At 38.5% G+C, this 24108-nt stretch overlaps 1 protein-coding gene across 1 annotated transcript in view; it reads right to left on the reverse strand.

Moving 5' to 3' along the window:
* Positions 1-23537, reverse strand: part of LOC110971149 (complement C3-like) — a 35406-nt gene extending 11869 nt beyond the window's left edge. The window contains exons 1-28 of the mRNA XM_051945085.1: positions 23401-23537; positions 23297-23314; positions 23173-23208; positions 21870-21908; positions 20411-20600; positions 19589-19754; positions 19345-19415; positions 19049-19140; positions 16931-17013; positions 16747-16834; positions 15618-15720; positions 15289-15403; positions 13670-13785; positions 13433-13576; positions 11959-12174; positions 11664-11864; positions 10525-10680; positions 9491-9620; positions 8087-8155; positions 6751-7044; positions 5885-6185; positions 4155-4240; positions 2293-2432; positions 1989-2198; positions 1818-1878; positions 1051-1134; positions 758-961; positions 145-220 (exon numbers count right to left, since the gene is read on the reverse strand). Of these exons, the coding sequence (XP_051801045.1) occupies positions 145-220; positions 758-961; positions 1051-1134; positions 1818-1878; positions 1989-2198; positions 2293-2432; positions 4155-4240; positions 5885-6185; positions 6751-7044; positions 8087-8155; positions 9491-9620; positions 10525-10680; positions 11664-11864; positions 11959-12174; positions 13433-13576; positions 13670-13785; positions 15289-15403; positions 15618-15720; positions 16747-16834; positions 16931-17013; positions 19049-19140; positions 19345-19415; positions 19589-19754; positions 20411-20600; positions 21870-21908; positions 23173-23208; positions 23297-23314; positions 23401-23480 (3569 nt within the window). The 5' untranslated portion in view covers positions 23481-23537. The remainder of the gene's footprint in view (positions 1-144; positions 221-757; positions 962-1050; positions 1135-1817; positions 1879-1988; positions 2199-2292; positions 2433-4154; positions 4241-5884; positions 6186-6750; positions 7045-8086; positions 8156-9490; positions 9621-10524; positions 10681-11663; positions 11865-11958; positions 12175-13432; positions 13577-13669; positions 13786-15288; positions 15404-15617; positions 15721-16746; positions 16835-16930; positions 17014-19048; positions 19141-19344; positions 19416-19588; positions 19755-20410; positions 20601-21869; positions 21909-23172; positions 23209-23296; positions 23315-23400) is intronic.
* Positions 23538-24108: the final 571 nt, after the last annotated feature.

A 24108-nucleotide genomic window follows, 5' to 3' on the forward strand; every position in this document is an offset into this window, starting at 1 on the left:
TGTCCAGTGTACCTTAAAATCTACATTATGGGATCAACCCAACTCTCAGGTTCTTAAAAAATAAATTCAATGTCACCAATGAAGCTGAAATACTCTTAGCTTAGAGAGTTAATTAGAAATGGAAAATGTAAGATTTGGTAGTACCATGTGCTTGCTCCTACGCCCCTGTATGGCGGGTAAGAGCCATCGCTCCTTCTGTAGGCCAGCTGGTTCTCATAGCCTGAAAACAACACAAGAGAAGATGTGAGGACTGAGATAGTTTGACCTGCTCCGAATGAAAACAGAACTTGCTCCAAAATCATCCATCCTTCTGTCCATCATCTAGTTAGCTAACAAACGTGTAACTACCAGGCTGGAGTTCACCTTTGAAATAAACTGATGATCATCCATCCATCCATCCATCCATCCATCCATCCATCCATCCATCCATCCATCCATCCATCCATCCATCCATCCATCCATCCATCCATCCATTATCCTGTCTATTCTTTTATCCATCAACCTATCCATTACTTCACACATCCATCCATATATCTATCTATAAATCCATCCGTCCATCCATCCATTCAACATCCAGCCATCTATGTAGCTCACCCTTTGTTCAGCTATGTATCCAACAGTCCATCCATCCTTTTTCCACATACACCACAAAATTAATACATTTATTTATGCCCATCCAGTTTACTATTTCGTTCATTTCATTTTCTGGTAGATATCCTGTTTGACTTGTAACAAATGTCTTCTCTCTCCATTTCACCTCTCCTGATGTATCGGATAGCCTCAGCCTTGCGTTGGACTCCCACACTCTCCCAGCTGCTGCTTCGGTCCAGGTACAGGGTGGCGATGAGCGGCAGAGTGATGGAGGCCAGGTTCTGCTCCACACAGCCACCAGGCATCCGGATCAGAGACGCCAGAGAGTCCTCGCTGATGGAGTTATCAATGCTGTCTGCCAACACGCTGCCTGGAGAGGCAGGGAGAGGAGCGATTAGGAATCAGTCCAATCACTACAGTTAAGTTTTAGTCCTCATCACCTCTCCATCAGTGACCAACCTCTGACGTTGATGAATGTCTGTGGCACAGAGTTTGGCACAACTGACTCCAGTTCCGGCTTGCCGCTACGAACTGTCTGCGTTCCTGCAGTGGATGGAAACATGATGACAACACAATGACGCTTTTGTACTTCTGTTTACTTTCTTAAAGGTGCATCACCTGTTACTTATGTTAAGATTCTAAGATCTTTGTAGGCTCAGCAAGGCTTCATGTAGGCCTAAAATTTATGAAAATTCAAGTCGGACACCAAACCAAGGTGGACTACAAAGTATAAATACAGGGATGGGCCAAGTTTCCACATGTAGGAAAATGTATAATGTATATGTTTTAGGTTTCTGATACCCTAGAAGATGCGTTTGACATTATCTTTGGTGTATCAGGTGAAGATACGGGACATAAATCCTCTCAAGGAACGCATCACCAACGCCATTACAAGCAGAACTTCAAGTGTGGTAATCTTCAAACAATGGTAATCATATAGAGCACATCATATAAATAAAAACGGTTGTCCAGCATAAAATGTTTATTTTTCCTGTGTATGGAAACTAATGGTCCACCCTGTAGTATGGTACAAATAAATAGAAGAATAAAAAGATTGTGACTCAATGAATGGAGAGACAGACAGCAGAATCCCATGTTTGGAAACTCGCTGAATCAACTCAAGTCGAGCAGGAAGGATGGAACGAATTGAATCTTACAAATTTGGCATATTGAGATACGACTGATAGGACATAATAGAGAATCATTAATCACTGCAAGCTTCTTACCTCCCTCAGCAGAAGGGTTCAACACTACACTCCAAACTTCAGTCTTCTGCACTCCATCCAACTGTTTTAGTCAAGAAAGAAGTTATTGTAAAGAAACTTAAAAATACATAGACGCCAGAGTTTTGTTTATTCCGAGCTTTACTGCTGTCATCAACATCCACAGGGACTCACCACCACCCGCAGACTCTTCTGGATGCGGTCTCCTCCCGTCAGGTCTCTGCCAGCCACCATCACCTCCAGAGGAAGCGCCCCCACCACCAACGGTACGATAGTGTAAGGCACCGCCACCGAAGAACCAGCGCTCACGGTCACTTCCTGTGTGTGTCTGTCCTTGAAAGCAATGCTGCACATGCCTTCCGTCTTCATCAGCACCACCCTTACCTGAACGGAAACCGGTCACGAAAAGCTCAGCAATGACAGAAATACCGGAGGAATCGATTATTTACCATTTAAAGAAAAAAGAGGGTCTTCTTACATGCAGGTCATCATCGCCGTAGTTGTGGACCACAGCCTTGATCTCCACCTGTTCGTTCCTCGCCACTGAATGCGGTAGCTTCAGGTCCACAAAGAAACGCTTCCACGCTCTGACGTTGTAAGGCTCGGCAACACAGAAACCTACAGATGTGGAGCACTTTGTGAGGGATTTGGTCATCCTTTAGTCACATTCCTCAGCCTTTAACCCACTGTAAATTCAGTAAAATGTGTGTTCCTTTCGCTTTTTCATTCCCAGCAATGCATTTATGAAGCCACAATAAAAGTTTATTTATTCCCTGCATAGCTGAGAAACTGACATGACGTTGTTTAAATTAATGTTAACGAGCCTGCTGGCAACTTTTCCTGTATACGCCAGTGGAATTTATAGATTTTCAAATAGTCTTTAGACAACAGTTTAAGCAATTTCTGATTTGAATCAACAATTATTGGTCATTCACGTAAGACTTTGCAGTTCTTTGTTCAATTTGCACCATCAAGATGAAGGAAATAGTTCATGTAAACACAAGACACTTGTGCTCCAAGCAAGAAAGATGAGTGAGCAGTGATTCTAACATCTCTGGGGGTCATCAGGTGGAAACCTTTCAACGGTGTTTCTCCTATTTAGTCCTACAACACCTCCAGGAAGCTAAGCGGTGAACTCTGGTGTCCCAGATTCACACTGCTCCCACACAATCCAAACAGCACCGCCATGTTCAGCTGACCCAGGCCCGTTTAGGAGATGCTTCAGGTAGGGACCGATGCTACCTGACAAAGAAACTCTACATGTAGACCAGAGGTGCCAAACTGATCTTAGTTCAGGTTCCACATTCAGCCCAGTTTGATGTCCAGTGGACCGGACCAGTAAAACCACAGAATAATAACCGATAAATAACAACAACTCCACGATTTTCATTTGTTTTAGTGCAAAAATGTTCACTGTTAAGGAATTTTTTTTGACAAAATATTATGAACAACCTGAAATTTCTTCAGAAAATTAAGTTCAATTTCAGCAGCATTCAGCCTCAGTTTATCATTTCCACATTAAAAAACTCCCAGATCACAGAGTGTCTACAAAGGAACAACATTTAGTAGTATCTGGAACTGAATGATACAGTATTTTATTTTATGATCAACATGACAAAAGTCAGAACAAAACAAGACCAAAAAAACACAAAAACAAGAAAAAATATTCGAAAAACGACAAACAAAAATGACAAAAAGTAGACAAACGACAGGAAACAAAAAGAGATTAAAAAAATTGGACAAAAAAGTTACAAAGCAACAAAAAAATGGACAAGTGACAAAAATAAGACAAAAAATAAACAAAGCAACAAAAAATAGACTAACAACACAAGCGAGACAAAAAATACAAAAACAATGAATAAAGCAAAACACAAAATGACAAAAATAAGAAAAAAACATAAACAAGACAAAAGGGAAACACAAAACGACAAAATACAAACAAAAAGAGACAAAAACAACAAAAACGAGACACAAAACAACAAAAGAGCAGTGAGCAATCTAGTATTTTACTTTATGAGCAAAACAACTTGTTAAGGTCTAGATATTAATTTAAATTTATAGTTTTACTAATTTACAATTTACAGTTAATGTCTTCTCTGTAATTTTTACACTTTGTGTCCCGGTTTTGGACCCTCTGGAGGACCACTGTTGGCCTGTGGGCCTCATGTTGGACACTCCTGATAGACTCTCCAAACCTGCTAGTGCTAACGCTAAATGCTAATGCTAGCTGCAAGACTACTCCAATGTCCAAAGCAAACTTACCACTAAAAGAAACTTCACAGTTCAAACAAATATGCATATTGATTGTCTACCATCGCCTGGCCCTCCTCCTCCTCCTACCTGTCTGAGGTGATGAGCTGACTGCCAGAACTCCCCACTCTGTGATGCTGTCAGGTAAGACGGTGTCCACATCCTGAGACGCCAGCCTGTCGGATCAAATTCATCAGAAAACAGGCCCAAGGACAAAACCACAGCTTATTTTTGAAGACTGCAACATGATTTTCATTCAGTTAAAGTCAAATCTGCTGTTTATTTAATTATTTAGCCCAGTAAAGTGGAAAGGTTTTGGAGTTTCAGAAATTAACTTGTAAAACATTAAATTGGTCATAAAGAGTAATGGCATCTTTGCGGTTTAAGTCAACAGATGCTTTTTACAGTACAATAAAGGAAAAGAGCAGGAGTTTGCTCTAGCATTGAACAGGAGGCAGATCAATGTCATGCTGATGTTCTGAATTTCGAGCTGTTTGCTCAGTGACTATCACTGAACAAATGACATGATGCACACAGTGAAGCGTCCTTTAGTACATGTCAGTGTGCTGGGAGTGAATGGAGAATTATTGCCCCACTCATTCTCTGCATCATCTGTCAGGAACAGCTTGTATTTTGGGTTTCTCCTTCCGTGAAAATGACTAATGGAGCCAAGCAAACTGATTCACATCGTGCCAGTAAAGCATATCCTTTAGTAACGAGCTTCAGTTCAGATCTTCTCCCTGATCCTCATACTACGGTGGCCCTGAAGTGCAAACCACAACAGCAAATAACTAAACACAACAGCAAATTAAAAACACAACAGCAAATTAAAAACACAACAGCAAATTAAAAAACACAACGGCAAATAACTAAACACAACAGCAAATAACTAAACACAACGGCAAATAACTAAACACAACGGCAAATAACTCTGTATACCGGAAAAGGTAGGTACTTGTGGCGGTATTAATCGTCAGTGACTGGACGAGAGAGAGAGAAGGAGAACTTGCTTGATTGGCCAGGCATCACGCCTATCGAAGGCTCTTGAATGAGAGATAAAAGCACAAAATAGAAGTCCAGCTGCCTTCTACTCAAGCACTCATCCATTTCCACCTTCCTGTGCAGCAGGGCAGCCAGTAGGATGAAGATCCATCCATCCATCCTCTATACACCGCTTTATCCTCACTAGGGTCATGGGGGGTGCTGGAGTCTATCCCAGCTGACTCTGGTGAAGGCAGGGGACACCCTGGACAGGTCACCAGTCTGTCACAGGGCTACATATACAGACACACAATCACACTCACATTTATACCTACGGACAATTTAGAGTAACCAATTAACCTCAGCATGTTTTTGGACTGTGGGAGGAAGCCGGAGTACCCGGAGAAAACCCACGCATGCACAGGGAGAACATGCAAACTCCATGCAGAAAGATCCCAGGCCCAGGCCGGGATTTGAACCGGGGATCTTCTTGCTGCAAAGCAACAGTGCTAACCACTACTGCACTGTGCAGCCCAGCAGGACAAAGATCATCAATCATAAAGACAGAAACTCTTCTGTTGACAGGATGTTTGAAATTAACTAGCTCATATGATGCCAACTGACTGTCTGAAGACAAAAGTGTCAAAGTTCCTTTCTGGTTGTTTGTCTGTCTGCTAAAACACAATCTTTGTGATTTAAAGTTTTAACAAGTTAAATCTTAAAATAGCGTAGAAGCAACCGGTTTGCTGTACATGGATCAAGACGATGTTTTAATAGAAATCAAATCTAAACAGTAAAGATACTCCCTCAGTAAGCTATGGATGTGATCTTTCACTCACCCGTTGCTGTCTGCCTGACTGGGCAACTTAACATCATCCATCCACAGCCAAGACTCATAGAACTTGGATCGCAGATACACTTCAGTCTCATCCAGGTACTCCCACTCTTCCTCCTCCTCTTCCTCCTCCACTGCCTCTCTCCCCATTACCAACACTTTTTCCTCTTCTGTCATTTTGTTTACTTTGGTATACATGTACAGATCAGGTCCAGGTGCTCCAGATAGGCCAGGTAGTCCTGGTGGTCCTGGTGGTCCTGGTGGTCCTGGTAGTCCAGGCATTGTTCCAAGTCTACGTCCCCAATCTATTGGAATACATCCATATGTGATTCGTGGGTAAACACAAGAAAATTAAAGTTATCTACAGATTTTTTTTCTCACTAAAACTCTACATGTGTAAGTCTGCCCCTGAGGTCCACCAAACGTCTGAGGTGTGCTTCGTCCTTCTTGATACATTGGCAATGCTAATTTCTACATTATTTTTATGTGCTACCTTCCATGAATTCTCCCTTCTGTTCTTTCTTGATGCATTGCTGCATTTTGTGGCACTACATTTGTGAATCAGTGAAGAAGTCTGAAACCACTGGTAGGAAAGTGAATCACTCCAACATGCTCCAAAACTTCATCCAAATTAAACGTCTTGGCATTTGTCGTTAATGTATCGAACACTTTGGTTTGTGATAAAACCTAATCATAAGTCTCAACGTGTGTTAATTAGAAAAGGTTTTCCTGCTGAAACATGGTGAACATGATAAATATGGCATTAAATGTAAAAGTATTGTGTTAAAAAGTTTCAAGATATCCAGCTAACTTAGCGTCTAGCAGCTAGACGCTAAGTTAGCTGATGAAGGTGAGGTCAGGAATAATTACCAAAGTTGTATCGGGAGAGCTGTATTTTCTCTCGTGTATGAGTGACAGTCCAGGGTTGAGAGGAGGTGGTGGGAGCTGCAGTGGTGGGAGCTGCAGTGGTTGTTGGTGGGGTGGTGGGAACCTCGGTGTCGACCACCTGGTCCCTGTACGTGGCGCAGCAGTATCGGAAAGCTTGGATGCATTCCCAGCCCTCAGTGATGTAGAGGGAACGTCGCGTGCAGGAGTACGGCATCGGGATCTCCCTGAGGCCGTCCTTACAGCAGCGATGCTGCAGCTTCTCCTTGTAGTGGCTCTCTGCAGGCACAAGGAGACGAGCAACCAGCCGTCAGGACCAGCAATGTAGCACTTTTTTTTCTTTTTTTAAATCAACAGTTAATAAAAGTTCAATGGTTAACATGCTGCTGTTAGTGCAGAACCTCAATAGACCGAAACGCTAGGCAAAGTTAGTGACTAGTGGGTGAAGAAAATGAAAAATTAAGCAGAAAAAAAGACAGGTACTTGGTTCTACACATGGAAAAGACTCTTCCAGACTAAACGCATATAAATATTAAGCATTAGTGTGTAAAACAGCAACTGTTTTTTAATAGAACCCCATGGCCTCAAAACATTTCCATGTCAGCTTGCTGTGGGGTTCTTCTCCCCTGAAGTTTGTCAATTTATCCTCCTGTTGACCTCATTTATGGGCACCAAAAATATTGTTTCCTTGTCTGAAAAAAATCCAAGAGTTCAGCAAAAAACATTCCTCAATTTTACAATTTTGCCAAACCTTATGGGAAAATTTCAATAATTCCTTAAGTTTCCCTTCAAAGTTATATTTAAAAAAATCTCCCAAATGTGGCAAGAGAATTCTTGTAAATATTTTCAAAAAATGAGTAAAAATCTTCCAAAAAATCCTAAAAATATCTAAAGTGATTACATATATATCAGCAAAACTTCTAATATTTTCTTAAGAACATTCACAAAATAATCAACCAAAAACCAGTGAAATTCGTTGGATTTTGGTTGATTTTTTGGTGAATGTTCTAAAGAAACGTTTTTAGATTTCCTTTTTTTCCACCAACAAATGTTCAAAGATTTCCTAAAAATGTTAAAAATGTGGACATCAGAAGTTTCACTGTGAAATTAGATTTTTTTCCCCACATTTTCAAAATTTAAAACGGGTCAGTTTGACCCACAGGACGACACGAAGGTTAAACTAACGAATTATCCTCTGAGGCAAAACATCACAAGCCAGCCTAAATGTAGAAAGCACTGAGAGATGTGTAGAAATTATATACAGACTAACCTCAGTTAGTGCAAATCACCCGTCAGTAGGGAGAAATGAGAGGACACTCACCCAGCTGAGCTTTACGCTTCAACAGTTCAGCAGAGCGCCTCCTTCTGGTGCTGCCTGGACACTGCAGGGCTGCCGAGATGAGAGGAAAAACACACTCAATATAATATGCAATCTTCACACAAGGTTTCATTGCACTCTAACAGATGGGCAACAGCAAATAGTTATTTAAAAAAAAGATTTGGACAGCCAGTGTTACCTTGGAATAATATTTAGGATTCAATGGACAAAATGGAAAATTGTAAATGGATTCGCCACAGCTTTTTAGAACAGTTTTATCATTCTGTAGAGCTCATATTGTTTCACTGTGTCCCACTTTAGTTCATGTACAGTGAAGAAAATTGTTATAAAAGCAAGCGACAGTCCAAGACAACACATATTTTATTAGTCTTTATAATGAGTTCCTTTTTGACACCAGATGTGGGTTTTGCAAAATATCAGCTTAGCACCAGACTTTTCAGCAGTGAATACCACCTATATTTAATAAAACAACATTCAGTATTAGACACAAACCAACTTATTAAGAGATTTTAGTGGAAATCCAGCCAAAGCGACTCCAGGATTGCCTCACTTTCAGCAAACACACAGTGCAAACACGGCCTTGAGCTGCTACAAGGGGGAAAAACGGGATTCAAAGTGTAGACAGCTACTGCCCAATGAAAGCTCATTTTTAATGTTCACTACAGTTTTTTGAACTTGTGAACTCGTTAGACATTATAAAACTCTGTACATTTGGAGGCACTAGTTTTCGTTCACTGTATTTCACACACGCTAACTTCAATTGTTAGGATTTATTTTTGGACCAAAACTATAGGTTAGAATCTCTTTGTGTTTTCATTTTGTATTTTAGTTCCCAGCATTCATTTAGTTATTGCCTCATTTTATTTGTGCTTGTCACAGTTTTATTCTTTGTTAATAAATATCTTCAACACCGTTAACAACTGGCTTTATGTTACTTCCATTTTCCCCAAAATGAGCTCTGTTGTAACATAAATGGGGGCTCGTCCGGGATTTAAACCCAGGACCTCTCGCAACAAAACAGTAACAGGTCGCCTCCTAAAGGCGTAGGTTTCATAAAAACTAAAGTCTAATGCTATCTCTTCTGTCTGCCCAGTAAAGAAAACACAGAAAACACGTACACTGGCTTGACGGTGAACAGCAACAAAAGATCAGACGGATCACATTTAGAGAGGCTTCATTAAAATCACTGCACATGAAGCATTCCTGTGGACTACTCTGTGTGTTGCTCAGCAGCCTGACTGGAGAATCTAAAACAAGCATATATACGCCTTCACGTGTGAACACGCTAACAACATGTACGATGGTGCCAACTCGGGAAGCTGCTCAGGTGAGAAACGGCTGAAGTTGTGCAAACAGAAGGGGCAGCTGTTCCGTGCTCGTACGTACTTTGTCTGGTCGTAGTTTTGAAGCCGGTGCTGGAGGAGTAAAGCAGTCCTGCATCTGAAAACACCCCCTTAGCGTCTCGGCCTCCCCCGCGGGTGCAGCCGATGTCTCCGTGCTCCACCACGCCCCAAATCTGAGCAGAAGGTTTAATCAAGAATGAGGTAACACGGTTTTAGATTTGAGAATGATGCTTGTTAGTATGGAGCAAAAAAACCCAAAACAAAACGCTGCATTCCAATATGTGTTAAATGATGTCAATTAAAAACTAGCTTTCAGGAATATTATGCATGTTCACAAAGAAGGCATTCACCCTCGTGTCGTCCTGCAGGTCAGATTGACCCGTTTTAAAGTTTGAAAATGTGAGAAAAAAAATATTTTCACAGTGAAACTTCTGATGTCCACATTTTCAACATTTTTGGGAAATCTTTGAACATGTTTTGGTGGAAAAGAAGAAATGTTTCTTAAGAACATTCACATAAAAATCAACCAGCAAAAAATAAAAATCAATTTCGCTGGATTTTGGTTGATTTTTATGTGAATGTTCTTAAAGAAAGTAATAGAAGCTTTACTAATATATATATATATATATATATATATATATATATATATATATATGTAATCACTTTAGATATTTTTAGAATTTTTTTGGAAGATTTTTACTCATTTTTGAAATTATCTACAAGAATTTTCTTGCCAAATTTGGGGGATTTTTAAAAAAAAAAAATAAAACTTTGAAGGGAATTTTTTGAAGAATTAATGGAATTTTCTTCTTAAGTTTTGCAGATTTTCAGAAATTTGGGGATTTGCTTTTGCAGAATTTTTGGATTTTTTTCAGACAAGGAAATTATACTTCTTGGTTCCCGTAAATGAGGACAACAGGAGGGTTAATTCTTGTTGTTGGTTTTGGTTCTATGGCAACAAAATGTGTCTGTTTTATGAGTAACGCTTCAGGTAACTCTACTTTAAACCCTTCTATTGAGTATTTACATTAATGATAAGTTCTTGAGGACATTTCTATCAGACAGAAATTCTCACACCTTTCTCTGTGTGAGTCTGTCCTTGTTGAGCAGATACACAGCGTTGTCCACGGCCACCAGGCTGATCTTTGCTCCCGGGTCACCTCTGATCTGAAACTTGAAGATTTTCCCAGGCGCATAGTCTCTGTGGATGCCGTCCACCGGCCCCACTTTGAGCTGTAAGAGAAGACCAATAAACATGCTTCAACACAGCAGTAAACCAAAATGTCCCTCTCAAAACAAGAAAAGAAAACTTCTTTCAAGGAACTTTTACCCTGAAATAAGTGAAAAAAAAATCTGCCAATAGAACAAGTGAAACATGTCTTGGTAAGATTTCTAGAAATAAGATGTGATATTTTGAACATTGAGATCATAAAATTAGCTGGAAAAACTTATTTTAAGCTCTATTTCACCAGGACTGTCAAGCTTAGGTGTCTTAACCCTCCTGTTGTCCTCATTTACGGCACCAAAAAATATTGTTTCCTTGACGGAAAAAAATCAAAAAATTCAGCAAAAAGTTCCCCAAATTCATAAAAAATTGCAAAATCTTCAGGAAGAAAATTTCTGAAAAATTTCCCTTAAAAGTTTTTACTTAAAAAAATCCTAAATTTGGCAAGGAATAAAAATTTAAAAAATGAAAAAAAAAAATCTAAAAATTGTAAATATTTTCAAAAAAAAGAATAAAAATCTTCCAAAAAAAATCCTAAAAATATCTAAAGTGATGCCATTATGTCAGTAAAAGTTCTAATACTTTCTTTAAGAACATTCGGGAAAAAAATCTACCCAAACTCAGTGAAATTTGCTATTTTTTTTTTAACATTTCTTTTTTTCCCACCAAATAATGTTCAAAATCCCCCCCCCCCCCCCCCCCAAAATTAAACCGGGCCAATTTGACCCGCAGGACGACACGAGGGTTAAACTTATATTGAGATTTCTTGTAAAATACGACTCAAAACAAGATAATTTCAAGATTGTTTGATATTTAAGATGCATTCTCTTAAAACAAGTCCCTCTATCTGCTGAAATGTCTCTTGTTAAATGAATTTATCTTAAATCGAGTGGGATGAGACATTTGGATCAAAAATAAGACAAACAGACTTGGTAAGATTTGGAGTTTTTGCGGTGCACTCTGTCTGCCTCCTCAGACTCTGAACACTCACCCCTCCAACACAGGAATCTGCCACATCTATCCAGATGGAGTCTGACACCACCTCTTCAGCTGCGAGCCAGGGAATGCTGTAGAACGCCACAAAGCGAAACGACGGCATCATCTCCGGTGTCACTACGAGTCCAACGCTGGTGACCGTTTGGCCGGTCACATTCATGCGCCCAGCAATTATGATTCTACCTTTATTGAGCACCTGGCAGAGTTTGGAAGAGAAGGAAAGCTTTTGAATCAGAGTTAGTTCCATTTAGATTCATCTGCTGATTTCCAGGTGCACTTCGGTGTCTCACAAGGTAGCTGACGTGTTTCACAAATTCTCTGTTTGTCTGATCGGCCAGAGAGATGCTGAGCTGCAGGGACAGCCTGTCTCCTACAGACACCGTGTTGGTTCCTGTGGAGATGTACAAGTAGTTTCTCTGTCGGGAGGTGAAAGTCTGGTAGGGCTGAACAGTGATCTGTTGTTTGGCCTGCTGCTCTGGTCTGAGGCCGGCCTGCGTGGTCTCTGCCTGCAAAACACATGAAATACAAAACACATGAGAGTCTGTGGCAGTTTTGTCTTCATAAACCCAAAACTGGACGTCCCATTGTCCAGCAGCATCATAGGCAGATAACATAAAGAACCAAAAGCAACGATACAAACACATGACATTACAAAATCAGTTCTTGAATCATTCTAAACTGCTGGTTTCAGGAATTTATCAGTCATCAGAGCTGGTCCTACCTAACTGGAAAAAATGCCCCTCTCAAAACAAGGAAAAAAACTGATTTCAAAGAACTTTTACATTGAAATAAGTGGAAAAATCTGCCAATAGAACAAGTGAAAAATGACTTGGTAAGATTTCTTGAAATCAGATATGATGTTTAGAATATTGAGATCATAAAATTAGCTGTGAAAACTTATTTTAAGCTCTATTTTACCAGGATTGTCAAGCTTAGGTGTCTTAACCCTCCTGTTGTCCTCATGAACGGCACCAAAAAATATTGATGCCTTGTCTGAAAAAAATCCAAAAATTCAGCAAAAAAAATCCAAAAATTTATAAAAAATTTGCAAAACATTCATTAAGAAAATTCCTTAAAAGTTTTTTTTTAAATTCACAAATTTGGCAAGAAATTAAAATAAAAAAAAAATAAAAATATATATAACAATTGTAAATATTTTCCAAATATGAATAAAAATCTTCCAAAAAAATACCCTAATAATATCTAAAGTGATTCCATATTTATCAGTAAAAGTTCTAATATTTTCTTTAAGAATATTCGGAGAAAAAAATCAACCAAAATCCAGCTAATTTCGCTGGATTTTGGTAGATTTTTTTCTCGAATATTCCTAAAGAAACATTTTTTTCAACATTTATTTTATTTCCACCAAAAAATGTTCAAAAAATTTCCCAAAAATGTTGAAAATGTGGAAGCCATCCCTGTGATTTTTTTTTGTCCACATTTTCAAACTTTAAACGGGTCAATTTGACCAGCAGGACGACAGGAGGGTTAAAACAAGATAATTTCAAGATGGTTTGACTTAACAAGATATTAAAGATGTGATGTCTTAGAACAAGTCCCTCCATCTGCTGAAATGTCTCTTGTTAAATGAATTTATCTTAAATCAAGTGGGATGAGACATTTTGACTAAAAACAAGACAAATAGATTTAGAGTGTTTACTAATCATCTCAGCTCTACAGTAACACAACGTTCAGTCTTTCAGTGAAATACTAGATGACATCCAGCGGTAGGAGCTCTGCTGGAGTGAAGGCAGTCCTACTAACAGTGATGGTCTGTGCTTGGTGATCTCTGGGCATGTTGATGGTGGCTCTGGCGGCGCCGGAGGAGACGACCAATGGTGTGTCCAGCAGGTTCAGCTTGATCGGGACGTTTCGGGCCGGGGAGCCGTCGTGGTGGCTCACCTGGATCTGGATGGGACGGACAGAACTCCTCTCTGTGACTTAAAGCATTTTATTTCACCAACGCTGGCGTTCCAAAAGGACACAGATGAAGATCCTTACCGTGAAGTCCAAAGGCAGGCCTGGTTTGAAGTACTTTGGCATGTCTTTGAAGAGCACGACGTAAGGAGACTCTACGATTTTAATCCCAGTCTTTTCAGCCTCAACCAGATCGCTTCCTGGTAAAACAAGCGTCTAGTGTGGTTAAGAACTTCCTGTGTAATTTGATGAACATAGAATGAAAAGTCTTTTATTTATAATATTTGCAAGAATCTACAGAAATTTTTGATCCAAATGGAAAACAAAATAACTAAACTTTGGGTGAATTGTAAATTGTTTGTACTTGAGGTTAGTTCTGGACTGTTTCATGATCACGTACGACATTGTACGATCTTTCAGCTGAAACTACCTTTTACCCAAACAGCAGCAGCATGTCCCACATTTCCCAAAAGTATGACGCATTGCCAAGTTTCTGATGAGTTTGGTTTGCCCACAGGGCTGAAGGGCATGTTGACACACTTCTGACTGCAGGCCACATTGTGTAATTGCACAAATAACACAGCAGAGACCAACAAACTCATCTGTAATTAAGACATATTGGAGAGCTGGTCCTTCCATGCTGTGGTAACAAATTCAACCAGCTGAACATAGAACTGACATCACAGCAGTAAACAGGCCAAGTCCTAGTTTGTTTAAAACTTCCACTCAGATTTTTGAGAGATTTGTGTGCCTTTTGAGATTATTTCCTTTGACCAGTCATTAAAAGAACAGGTCAACCCTCCATACTGTGACACACACACCGGAAAAAATGCCCCTCTCAAAACAAGAAAAAAAATGTATTTCAAAGAACTTTTATCTTGAAATAAGTGAAAAAATCTGCCAATAGAACAAGAGAAAAATGGCTTGGTGAGATTTCTTGAAATAAAATGTGATATTTAGAATACTGAGATCTTAAAATTAGCTGGGAAGTTTTTTTAAGCTCTATTTTACCAGGACTGTCAAGCTTAGGTGTCTTAACCCTCCTGTTGTCCTCATTTACAGCACCACAAAATATTGTTGCCTTTTCTGGAAAAAAATCCCAAAATTCAGCAAAAAATCCCCCAAATTTATAAAAAAATTGAAAAATCTTCAGGAAGAAAATTCCTTAAAAGTTTCCCTTAAAACTTTTATTTAAAAAAATTAATTTGGCAAGAATTTTTTATTTCTTGCCAAAAAAATCTTCCAAAAAAATCCTAAAAATATCTAAAGTGATTACATATTTATCAGTAAAACTTCTAATATTTTCTTTAAGAACATTCGGGAAAAAAAAAAATTTTAATTTTATTCCTGAATGTTCTTAAAGAAACTTTTTTTTTAAATATTTCTTTTTTTGCCATCAAAAAATGTCCCAAAAATTTCCCCCAAAATTTTGAAAATGTGGAAGTTTTCACTGTGAAAATATTTTATTTTTTCCCACATTTTCAAATTTTAAAATGTGTTGATTTGACCCACAGGACGACAGGAGGGTTAAAACAAGATTGTCTTAAAACAAGTCCCTCCATCTGCTGAAATGTCACTTGTTAAGTGAATTTATCTTAAATCAAGTGGGATGAGACATTCTGACTAAAAATAAGACAAACAGACTTGGTAAGAGTTTGAGTTTTTGCAGTGCATCTACATTCTGAGCAGCAGGAAGCTCTTACCTGTGCTGGTGAGCACAGAAACTTTGACATACACAGAGTTTCCCACCAAAGATCTGAAGTTGGGATAAGCTCTCTTCAGCTCGTCCATACTCAGTGTGACGCTTCCCCCATCCAGCTGCAGAAAACACACGATAGAAACGGTTCTTTTGATTACAAAGTGTCTGACAGAAACACAGCGGTGGAAAAAAGGTTCAGGACACCGCATGGATTTGTGAAATATTGCGTTAAGAATCACTCGAACATCTTCGAGTGCAATTTTTTTTAGTACAGTCACAACCAAAATATGAAACAAATCTTTAAAAAAAAGTCCCCCTCCATTGTGAACTTACATTTGACACCTGCTTCACTGACGGTAATCTATTCATGTCTTTGTTGATCTTTACTCCAAACACAACGTAGGCCTTTCCCTGGACCGGCTCCCCATACAGGTACCTGGAACACAGCCACAAATATGGTTAGCTGGCCACACCCGTCTTTATTAGCCCTCATGTCGCCCTGCAGGTCAACTTGACCTGTTTTAAAATTTAAAAATGTGGGGAAAAATATATATTTTCACAGTGAAACTTCTGATGTCCACATTTTCAACATTTTTGAACATTTTTGGTGGAAAAAAAGAAATGCTAAAAATGTTTCTTAAGAACAATGACAAAAAAAAATCAACCAAAATCCAACAAATTCTGCTGGATTTTGGTTGATTTTTATGTGAATGTTCTTAAAGAAAATATTAGAAGTTTTACTTTTACTCATTTTTGAAAACATTTGCAAGAACTTTCTTGGCACATTTGGGAGATTTTTTTGAATGAAAATTTGGGGGAAATTTTCAAAGAATTATCAGAATTTTCTTCCTGAAGGTTTTGCAAATTTTCAGAAATTTGGGGAATTTTTTGCTGAATTTTTGGATTTTTTTCAGACAAGGAAACAATATTTTTCGGAGCCCGTAAATGAGGAAACAGCAGTGTTAAGAAACATTTTTTAAAAATATTTCTTTTGTTTTCCACCACAAAATGTTAAAAGATTTCCTAAGAATAAAAAAAGTTTCATTGTGAAAATGTATTTTTTGTCCTCATTTTCAAACTTTAAAATCTGCAGGATGACACGAGGGTTAATTCTTCAAGTTCCTCTCCTACAATTGTTTATTTCATCAAAGTGTAAGCATGGGTTTGTTCTCATGGTCATGGAATGAGGATTGGAGTCCTTAAAGAGACATTTTGCAACTCCTGACTATTTTAAGAGGCTGTTTTTAGGTTTAGATGTATGTCAGAGATAAAATTAGAAAAGGTTTTGGGTTAAACATTGCACCAGATCAGCAGGATTTTAGAGCTAATTGTTAACTGAAGTAACATTTCAACAGCAAGAGGCGTTCAGGTTTAGTTTAGGTAAATGAATATGGCTAAAAGGCTTATAAAAATTACAGAAAGTAAGAGTATTTGTTTGTGTATTTGTGTGTATTGAACCAACCGGGCTGTGATGTCCACCACCAGTTCAGTGTCATCCAGGCTGAGGAAGGACTTTTTGGGCGTCAAGGTGACGTTGAAGGCAGGCAGCACTGAAAAAACGTGCATTACATTTACAATCAGAGAGCTATTTCCAACCATGGCATTCAGAGAATACACAGAGAACGTAAAACTGGAACTTTACCCACCGTATTTCTTCACCTCAAACTGGGAGGTGAATGTGTTCTGCTGCCAGTGGTCAAACTTTGCAGTGAGAATCCATGTTCCTTCACTGCAGGACATTCAGTTATATCACAAAAAGTCCACAGAAAAGCAAACAAAACTGACTTTTAATCTATAATCTTTAGGTTCTATGTGTATCCTTAAAATCTACACGAGAGAACGCTTCGGAATGATGCAGTTTCTCAGAGATGTCGATGTCAAAATTTAAAACAGAATATCTTTTAATCCTTACAAGTAAACCTCTTGTTTATTCCATATCTGGTTTCCAAAGTCTGAAATTTTAATTTACATCAGAAGAAAAGTACCATTCTATTACGACTGAAATTACACCGTTATGTTCATTGCGCTGCTCATAACCTCAACCTTGCTCTCAACGACTCTGTTAAAAATATCCCTGGAGTGAAGCAGTTCTATGACACTGCAGAGAACCTGTACAGCTTTTTTGGTCACAGTATCAAACGATGGGCGCTCCTCAGTGAATTAATGAAACCGGAGAGCAGAAGTGTCACATTAAAACGCCTCTATCCCACTCGCTGGTCATCTCGACATGATTGCATTCAGGCACAGATATGGAGACATTATAAAAGCCCTGGTCAACATATCCCTGAGCAGTGACAAAAAAGAGGAACGTAGTGAAGCAAGTGCGCTCAAGGATGCAAATTTTCTTTCATATTTTTGGTCAACGTGCAAACCAAGATTCTTGAGTGTATAAACGCTGCCTCAGTTACTCCAAGCTAAGAATGCGGACATTCTGAAAGCATCTACTCTTCTGCAAAACGCCATCAGTGTTTTGATGGAGCTTAGGGAGCATTTTGATGAGGTTAAGTCTGCCACTCTTGCTCTAGCTACAAAATGGGGAAGTCAAACGCAGTTTGAAGCAACCAGGGCCAGAAAAGTTAAGCAGCACTTTGATGAACTTTCTGAAGACAGCCGCCTCACTGATGCAGAGAGCAACTTTCAGGTGAACGTTTTCAATGCCTGTCTTGACATTATCATCCAGCAACTGTCCCAGAGATTCAACAGCTTAAATGGAACTATGAATATGTTTGAGGCAATTCACCCCAACACACTGCTGCAAGCAGGAGATGAGGATTTACACCAAGCTGCCCAACGGCTGTGTGAGCACTACCGTCGGGACATCGCCCACAGCTTCCCTGGCCAGCTGCTTTCTTTTACAACCTGTTTCAGGGACCAGATAACAAAGCAAACGTCTGTTGCGGATCTGGCAAAAATGCTCCTTGTTAACCACCCAGCAGTAACTTTTACATTCAATGAGGTTTGCACCGCCCTCCTTTTATTTTTGACTCTTCTCGTCACTGTTGCAACCCCTGAGCGCTCACTCTCCAAGTTAAAACTCATTAAAAACCACTTGAGGAGCACAGTGGGACAAGACAGACTGAGTTGTCCATAGAGAATGAGAGAGCAAAGACAATGGACATACAGAGCATCATGGACGAGTTCACAGAGCGCAAGGCTCATCATCCGCCCTTCAGATAGTGGTGAGTAGGTCTATAGTACTTCACAGTGAAACTGTTTGTGAACATGTGGGCCGCTGTGCCAGTTTTACTAAACTTTATAGCTACTGATACAGGCTCTGAGTTGAAATAGTTAAAGTGGGTGTCAAAATGATGCGGTCGCTATCCGTGGTGCTGAACTGCTTTGAATTTGTGTTTTATTAAGAGTGACCATATGGCCTAAAGTTTTTGTTGTTCTCTTGGTTTGTTGTACTTCATGTCCATTTAATGGACTTCTAAATGACAGTCGCTCTCCGTGGTGCTGAAGCTTGTAAGCCTCGCTGTTGCGGGCATGTGTATGTTGTAAAATGATGTTATCATGAGCTTTATTATTTGGGTTTAAAGTGCCCGGTCATTTGCCCCGCACCCGGCTCTGATTTGTTCCACTAGTGATGGAAGGATGAATTGTGGAGTTGTGGTTATTTATTGGTTATTATGCTGTGATTTTACTGGTTCGAACCTGAAATATGATGAGTTTGACACCTCTGATCTAAAACAACTCTGAGACTGTGGGTAAACTTTCACAGGTCTCTAGGAAGTTGAAAGATGAGTTAAACAAACCGATCTTACTTGACGATTTCAGAGAGAGGAAACGTGTCTACAAAGACGCCGTCGGGAGTTTTAGTCCTGGAGATGTGTTTAACCACCACACCATCTGGATTCTACACAAAAAAAGCTGAGAGTTAAATGCCAAACAAACAGGACATCACATTAATGCTACCACCATGCATCATTCTGACAGAGATATTTTGTAGATCCACTGTGATCTTTTTATTCAGATAGGACTTTTGCATTAGCATTTTTTTAATCTGAGGATTTAAAGTAAGATTTTATACTCTACAGTTAACAGTTTGCCATTTGTTTACCTGGATGTCTATTGTGATGGAGCTGTCAAAGGCCTTAAAGGACGGAGAGGACACAAAGGCTCTAAATCGAACTAGTGAAGGGAGAACATTCAAAATGAAAGACCACAACAAAACAAAGACCAAATATTCAGACTTTTTGCATCGAAGGGAGTTCTAAAGTGGTATCAGCCAGAACACTCTAGGGTTTGTTTTTGATCTACTGTACACGTCGTTCATGCAAACGTTTGAAATCTTCCGTTCTCACCGGTGTCTCCAGGGTTGTAGATGGGCTTGTCTGTCTGGATGAAGATGTAGCCAGAGTGAAAGGACACCATCAGCACTCTCTCCTCAGAGTGGAAACTCCCAAAGTTCACTTTCAGATACACAAACTTGTTTTTTTTCTCATCACGATTCAAATTCTCCGAGGAAAGCTGAAGAGAAAATGGAGACACAAGAAAACCATGACTGTGAGGATCAGTCCTGACGATCTTCAGCGTTCTCTTGGTCTGGTCAGTATTTCGATTGTTTAGCTCATCTGACACAAAGAAATCAATAAGAATGGACAGGGATTAGAAATAATATCCTTGTCTTCGCAGTGCTCAGATAGTGGAGAAATGATTTAACTGCCAGGGAGATGGTCAATTAAATATTGCATGAGCTCAAACTTTAACTGTCAGGCTTTCCAATTAAAACAGCGGGCTAATGTCTGCTTGTTGTTTTGCTGTTATTTTATATGCACTAATAATTGTTTTTGATTTTATTTTAGCCACGGCGAACAAAAATCCAATTTAAACGGTGATTTGACATTGATCATGAACAGCTTTATGTACACCCCCTGTCAAAAGTTTTAGGACAGTTTCTAATTCATTTGAATGAGAAAGTGTCCTAAAACTTTTGACAGGGGGTGTATTTTCAAGAAGCCACATTACAAAGACACGTGTATGCAAGGAAAACTTCAACCTGAGCATTTAACATTCTGCAATGCTCCTATTATGAATGTTTGAGCCGATGACTGTAAGTCAACATCAGGTAACAAACAGGACATGTTTAATGCACACCCTTTAAAGTAATGACCCTGGATACTCACCTGAAAAGTCTTTAGGGCCTGGAAGTTGTTCTCTAGGTTGAGTGTGACGGATTCCAGGAGGAGCAGGACGGTTTTGCTGAAGTCCCAGATGGAGACGGAGACAGTGACGGGTGTGGACAGACCGTCGGCCTGTAAGTAGATGTTCTCCTGACTGTCTGTCCTCAGCAGGTCTGGAGCCAGGAGGGTGAACCTGTAGGGAAACACCAACAACATTTAACCTTTCTCAAACTCTACTGAGTGGAATCCTCAGCATTACTACAGTCACCACAATCTGAGGTACTACAGAACTTATTACATGCTGACATTACCGCTAATTTTATTCTTTTGAAGATGTAACTGTTAGTCCATAGGCCTGGACCCACTCAAGGTGACCGATTCTTTTTGATATTTTTAACCTGCTTTATGTCTCTATTTTGCATTTTGATCTGATAGCTGTTGCAGACTCACAGCTTAATAAATGTTATCACTGGTTTAATGGACACAATGAAAGGTCCAAGCCAAAAGTGGAATTCGATAGGATTATTCCTCATTATGAAAAAATAAAAAGTGCTACACACCACACATCACCATCTGTGTTAATGATTTTACAACACAGAAAAACACTACAACAAACCTGAGTCTGAGAAAGATTTCACTGCTATGGTAACAAGAACGTCTGTGACCAAAATAAGAAACAGAACGACAAAGCAAGGCACAAAACGACAAAAACAAGACATAAAACGACAAAAACAAGGCACAAAAAGACAAAAACGAGAAACAGAATGACAAAGCAAGACAAAACGACAAAAACGAGACACAATATTATAAAGCAAGACATAAAACAACAAAAACCAGACACATTACCAAACAAGGCACAAAACGACAAAAACAATACACAAAACAACAAGACACAAAACGACAAAAACGAGACACAACATGACAAAACAAGGCACAAAACGACAAAACAAGACACAAAACAACAAAACAATACACAAAATGACAAAACAAGGCACAAAATGACAAAAACAATACACAAAACAACAAAAACAAGACACAAAACGACAAAAATGAGACACAAAATGACAAAACCAAGAAAAAGAATGACAAAGCAAGGCACAAAATGACAAAAACAAGACACAACATTACAAAACAAGACTTAAAACAACAAAAGCGAGACACAAAATGACAAAAACAAGACACAAAACGACAAAAATAAGACATGAAATAACAAAACGAGACACAAAACGACAAAAACAAGACACATTATAAAGCAACACAAAAAACAAAAACGAGAAACAAAACAACAAAAACGAGACACAATATTTAGATCTTTGGAACCCCTTTCATATAAGGGAATGAAAAAAAAAAACAGGAAGAGCTGGTGAATTATGAGAAGCTAGGTTTGACTATAATGCGAGCTAAAAATGACCTCTCCATCTAATACCAGTACAGTTTGCTTTCATTTTTAGATCATGTGTACCTTGGTGAAGAATTAATGCTGCTCTTTTGGGTTCCTAAGCTGCAAATAAATGGCAAAGCATTAATTTCAGTTGTGACACAGAGCTGGAAAGGAAAGCAGAGATAAAATAAACACGCTTTATTATAAATAATGGTGCAGTATGTCACAGGGTAAAGAGCTTCTGGAGGGCGACATTTCAACAACAAAACAAGGAGGTTGAAAAACGTAGCAGTGCTCATGTGGAGTTGAATATGCAGTATATAGAGGTGATATAAATGAATAAAGCAGACACAGTCTACCCTGTTGTTTATCTTTTAATCCTCATGTTGTCCTCATTTACTGTGGAGTCACAAGAGTGCCACATCAAAATATAAATAAATAAATAAATAAATGTGGAAATATAAAGAGAAATAAATAAATAAATAAAAAGGAACATTTTGTCTTAGCTTTTACCTTTTCTGTTTTTTCCTTTTATTTATTTATTTCTCTTTATATTTTCAACTATGTATTTATTTATTTATTTATATTTATATTTCCACATGTATTTATTTATTTCTCTTTATATTTCCACATTTATTAATTTATTTCTCTTTATATTTCCACATTTATTTATTTATTTATTTAAATTTTGATGTGGCACTCCTGTGACTCCATATTTTACGTGCACCGAAATATATTGTTTCCTGGTCTGAAAAAAAAATCCAAAAAATCAGCAAAATATCCCTTAAAATTTTTTATTGAAAAAAATCCCCCAAATGTGGCAAGAAAATTCTTGTAAATAGTTTTAAAAAATCAGTAAAAATCTTCCAAAAATCCTAAAAATATCTAAAATAATTACATATATACATATATCAGTAAACTTGTAATATTTTCTTTAAGAACATTCAAAACAAAAAAGAAATGTTAAAAAATGTTTCTTAAGAACATTCACAAAAAAATCAACCAAAATCCAGCAAAATTCGCTGGATTTTGGTTTATTTTTGTCTCACTTGAGATATTTTTAGGCCTTTTTTGGAAGATTTTTACTCATTTTTCAAAATATTTTACAAGAATTTTCTTGCCACATTTGGGGGATTTTTTAAAATAAAACTTTTAACGAATGATTGGAATTTTCTTCCTGAAGGTTTTGAAAATTTTCAGAAATTTGGGGAATTTTTCAGACGAGGAAACAATATTTTTCGGTGCCCGTAAATGAAGACAACAGGAGGGTTAACTGAAAAGTGTCTGAGTGTTCTAAAAAGCGCTATACGAATAAAATGCATTATTATGATTAAAAGGTGACTCATTAATGAGGGTTTTGCTGGATCGAGCTGTGGTTACTCACTTATGGCGATCCACATAGCTGTCGAAAGACTCAAATCTGGGGAAATAATCAGAAATAACAACTCAAACTGTCACACATAATAGATTGGAAGCGTCTAAACTGATTGATCTCTGTGCACACGTACCTGAAACGCAGGGGAACTCTGTAACAAACAAAGCTTCATTAGTAACCACAGCTTCAAAGAGGTAAAGCATCCTGGCAGTGTGAAGAAACTGGAGAACAGCTTACCTCCTGGACTTGTCAAACTGGCCATGTGACTCGCAGAGCAGCACGAGAAGCAGAACGCTGTGCAGCTTCCACCGAACCATGTCGACCGCCTGCAGTCTGCGTGGACTGTGGCCTCCAGAGAGACGATCTGCTGCTAAAACACACTGCAGGCCCTCGTCATGTTCGATCAGGAAGGGGAGGTTCAGTTTGTGATCAATAACGGAGCACGAACAAACAAGAACAAGAGGTCAAAGTCTCAGGCATGGAAACCTTTCTAACAGATGACAAGGACTGCTGTGTTCTTTTTTAAGAGATGACCTGAACTTAAAGTATAAATTTAAAATCATTTCTAGATCATGACAATCTGTTTTGATCGTCAAGTAAAATACTCGACTGCTCATTGTTCTTTTGTTGTTTTGTGTCTCGTTTTTGCCGTTTTGTGTTTCCTTTTCATCTCGCTCGTGTTTTTTCGTCAATTTTTTTAGTCATTTTGTTCCATTTTGTGTCATTTTTTTCTTCGTTTTGTCGTTTGTCCATTTATTTATCACTTTTTGTCTCATTTTTTGTCTCTTTTTTTGTTTTGTTTCTTGTCATTTGTCTTTTTTGTCTGACTTTTATCATTTTTCTCACGTTTTTGTTGTTTTGTTTCAGGATTTTGTCATTGACATCTGTCCATTTTTTGTTGCTTGGAACTTTTTTGTCAAAGTTTTGTCAGTTTTTTTTGTTTCG

This window comes from Acanthochromis polyacanthus, chromosome 3 (genome assembly GCF_021347895.1).
Source record: "Acanthochromis polyacanthus isolate Apoly-LR-REF ecotype Palm Island chromosome 3, KAUST_Apoly_ChrSc, whole genome shotgun sequence".
NCBI lineage: Eukaryota > Metazoa > Chordata > Actinopteri > Pomacentridae > Acanthochromis > Acanthochromis polyacanthus.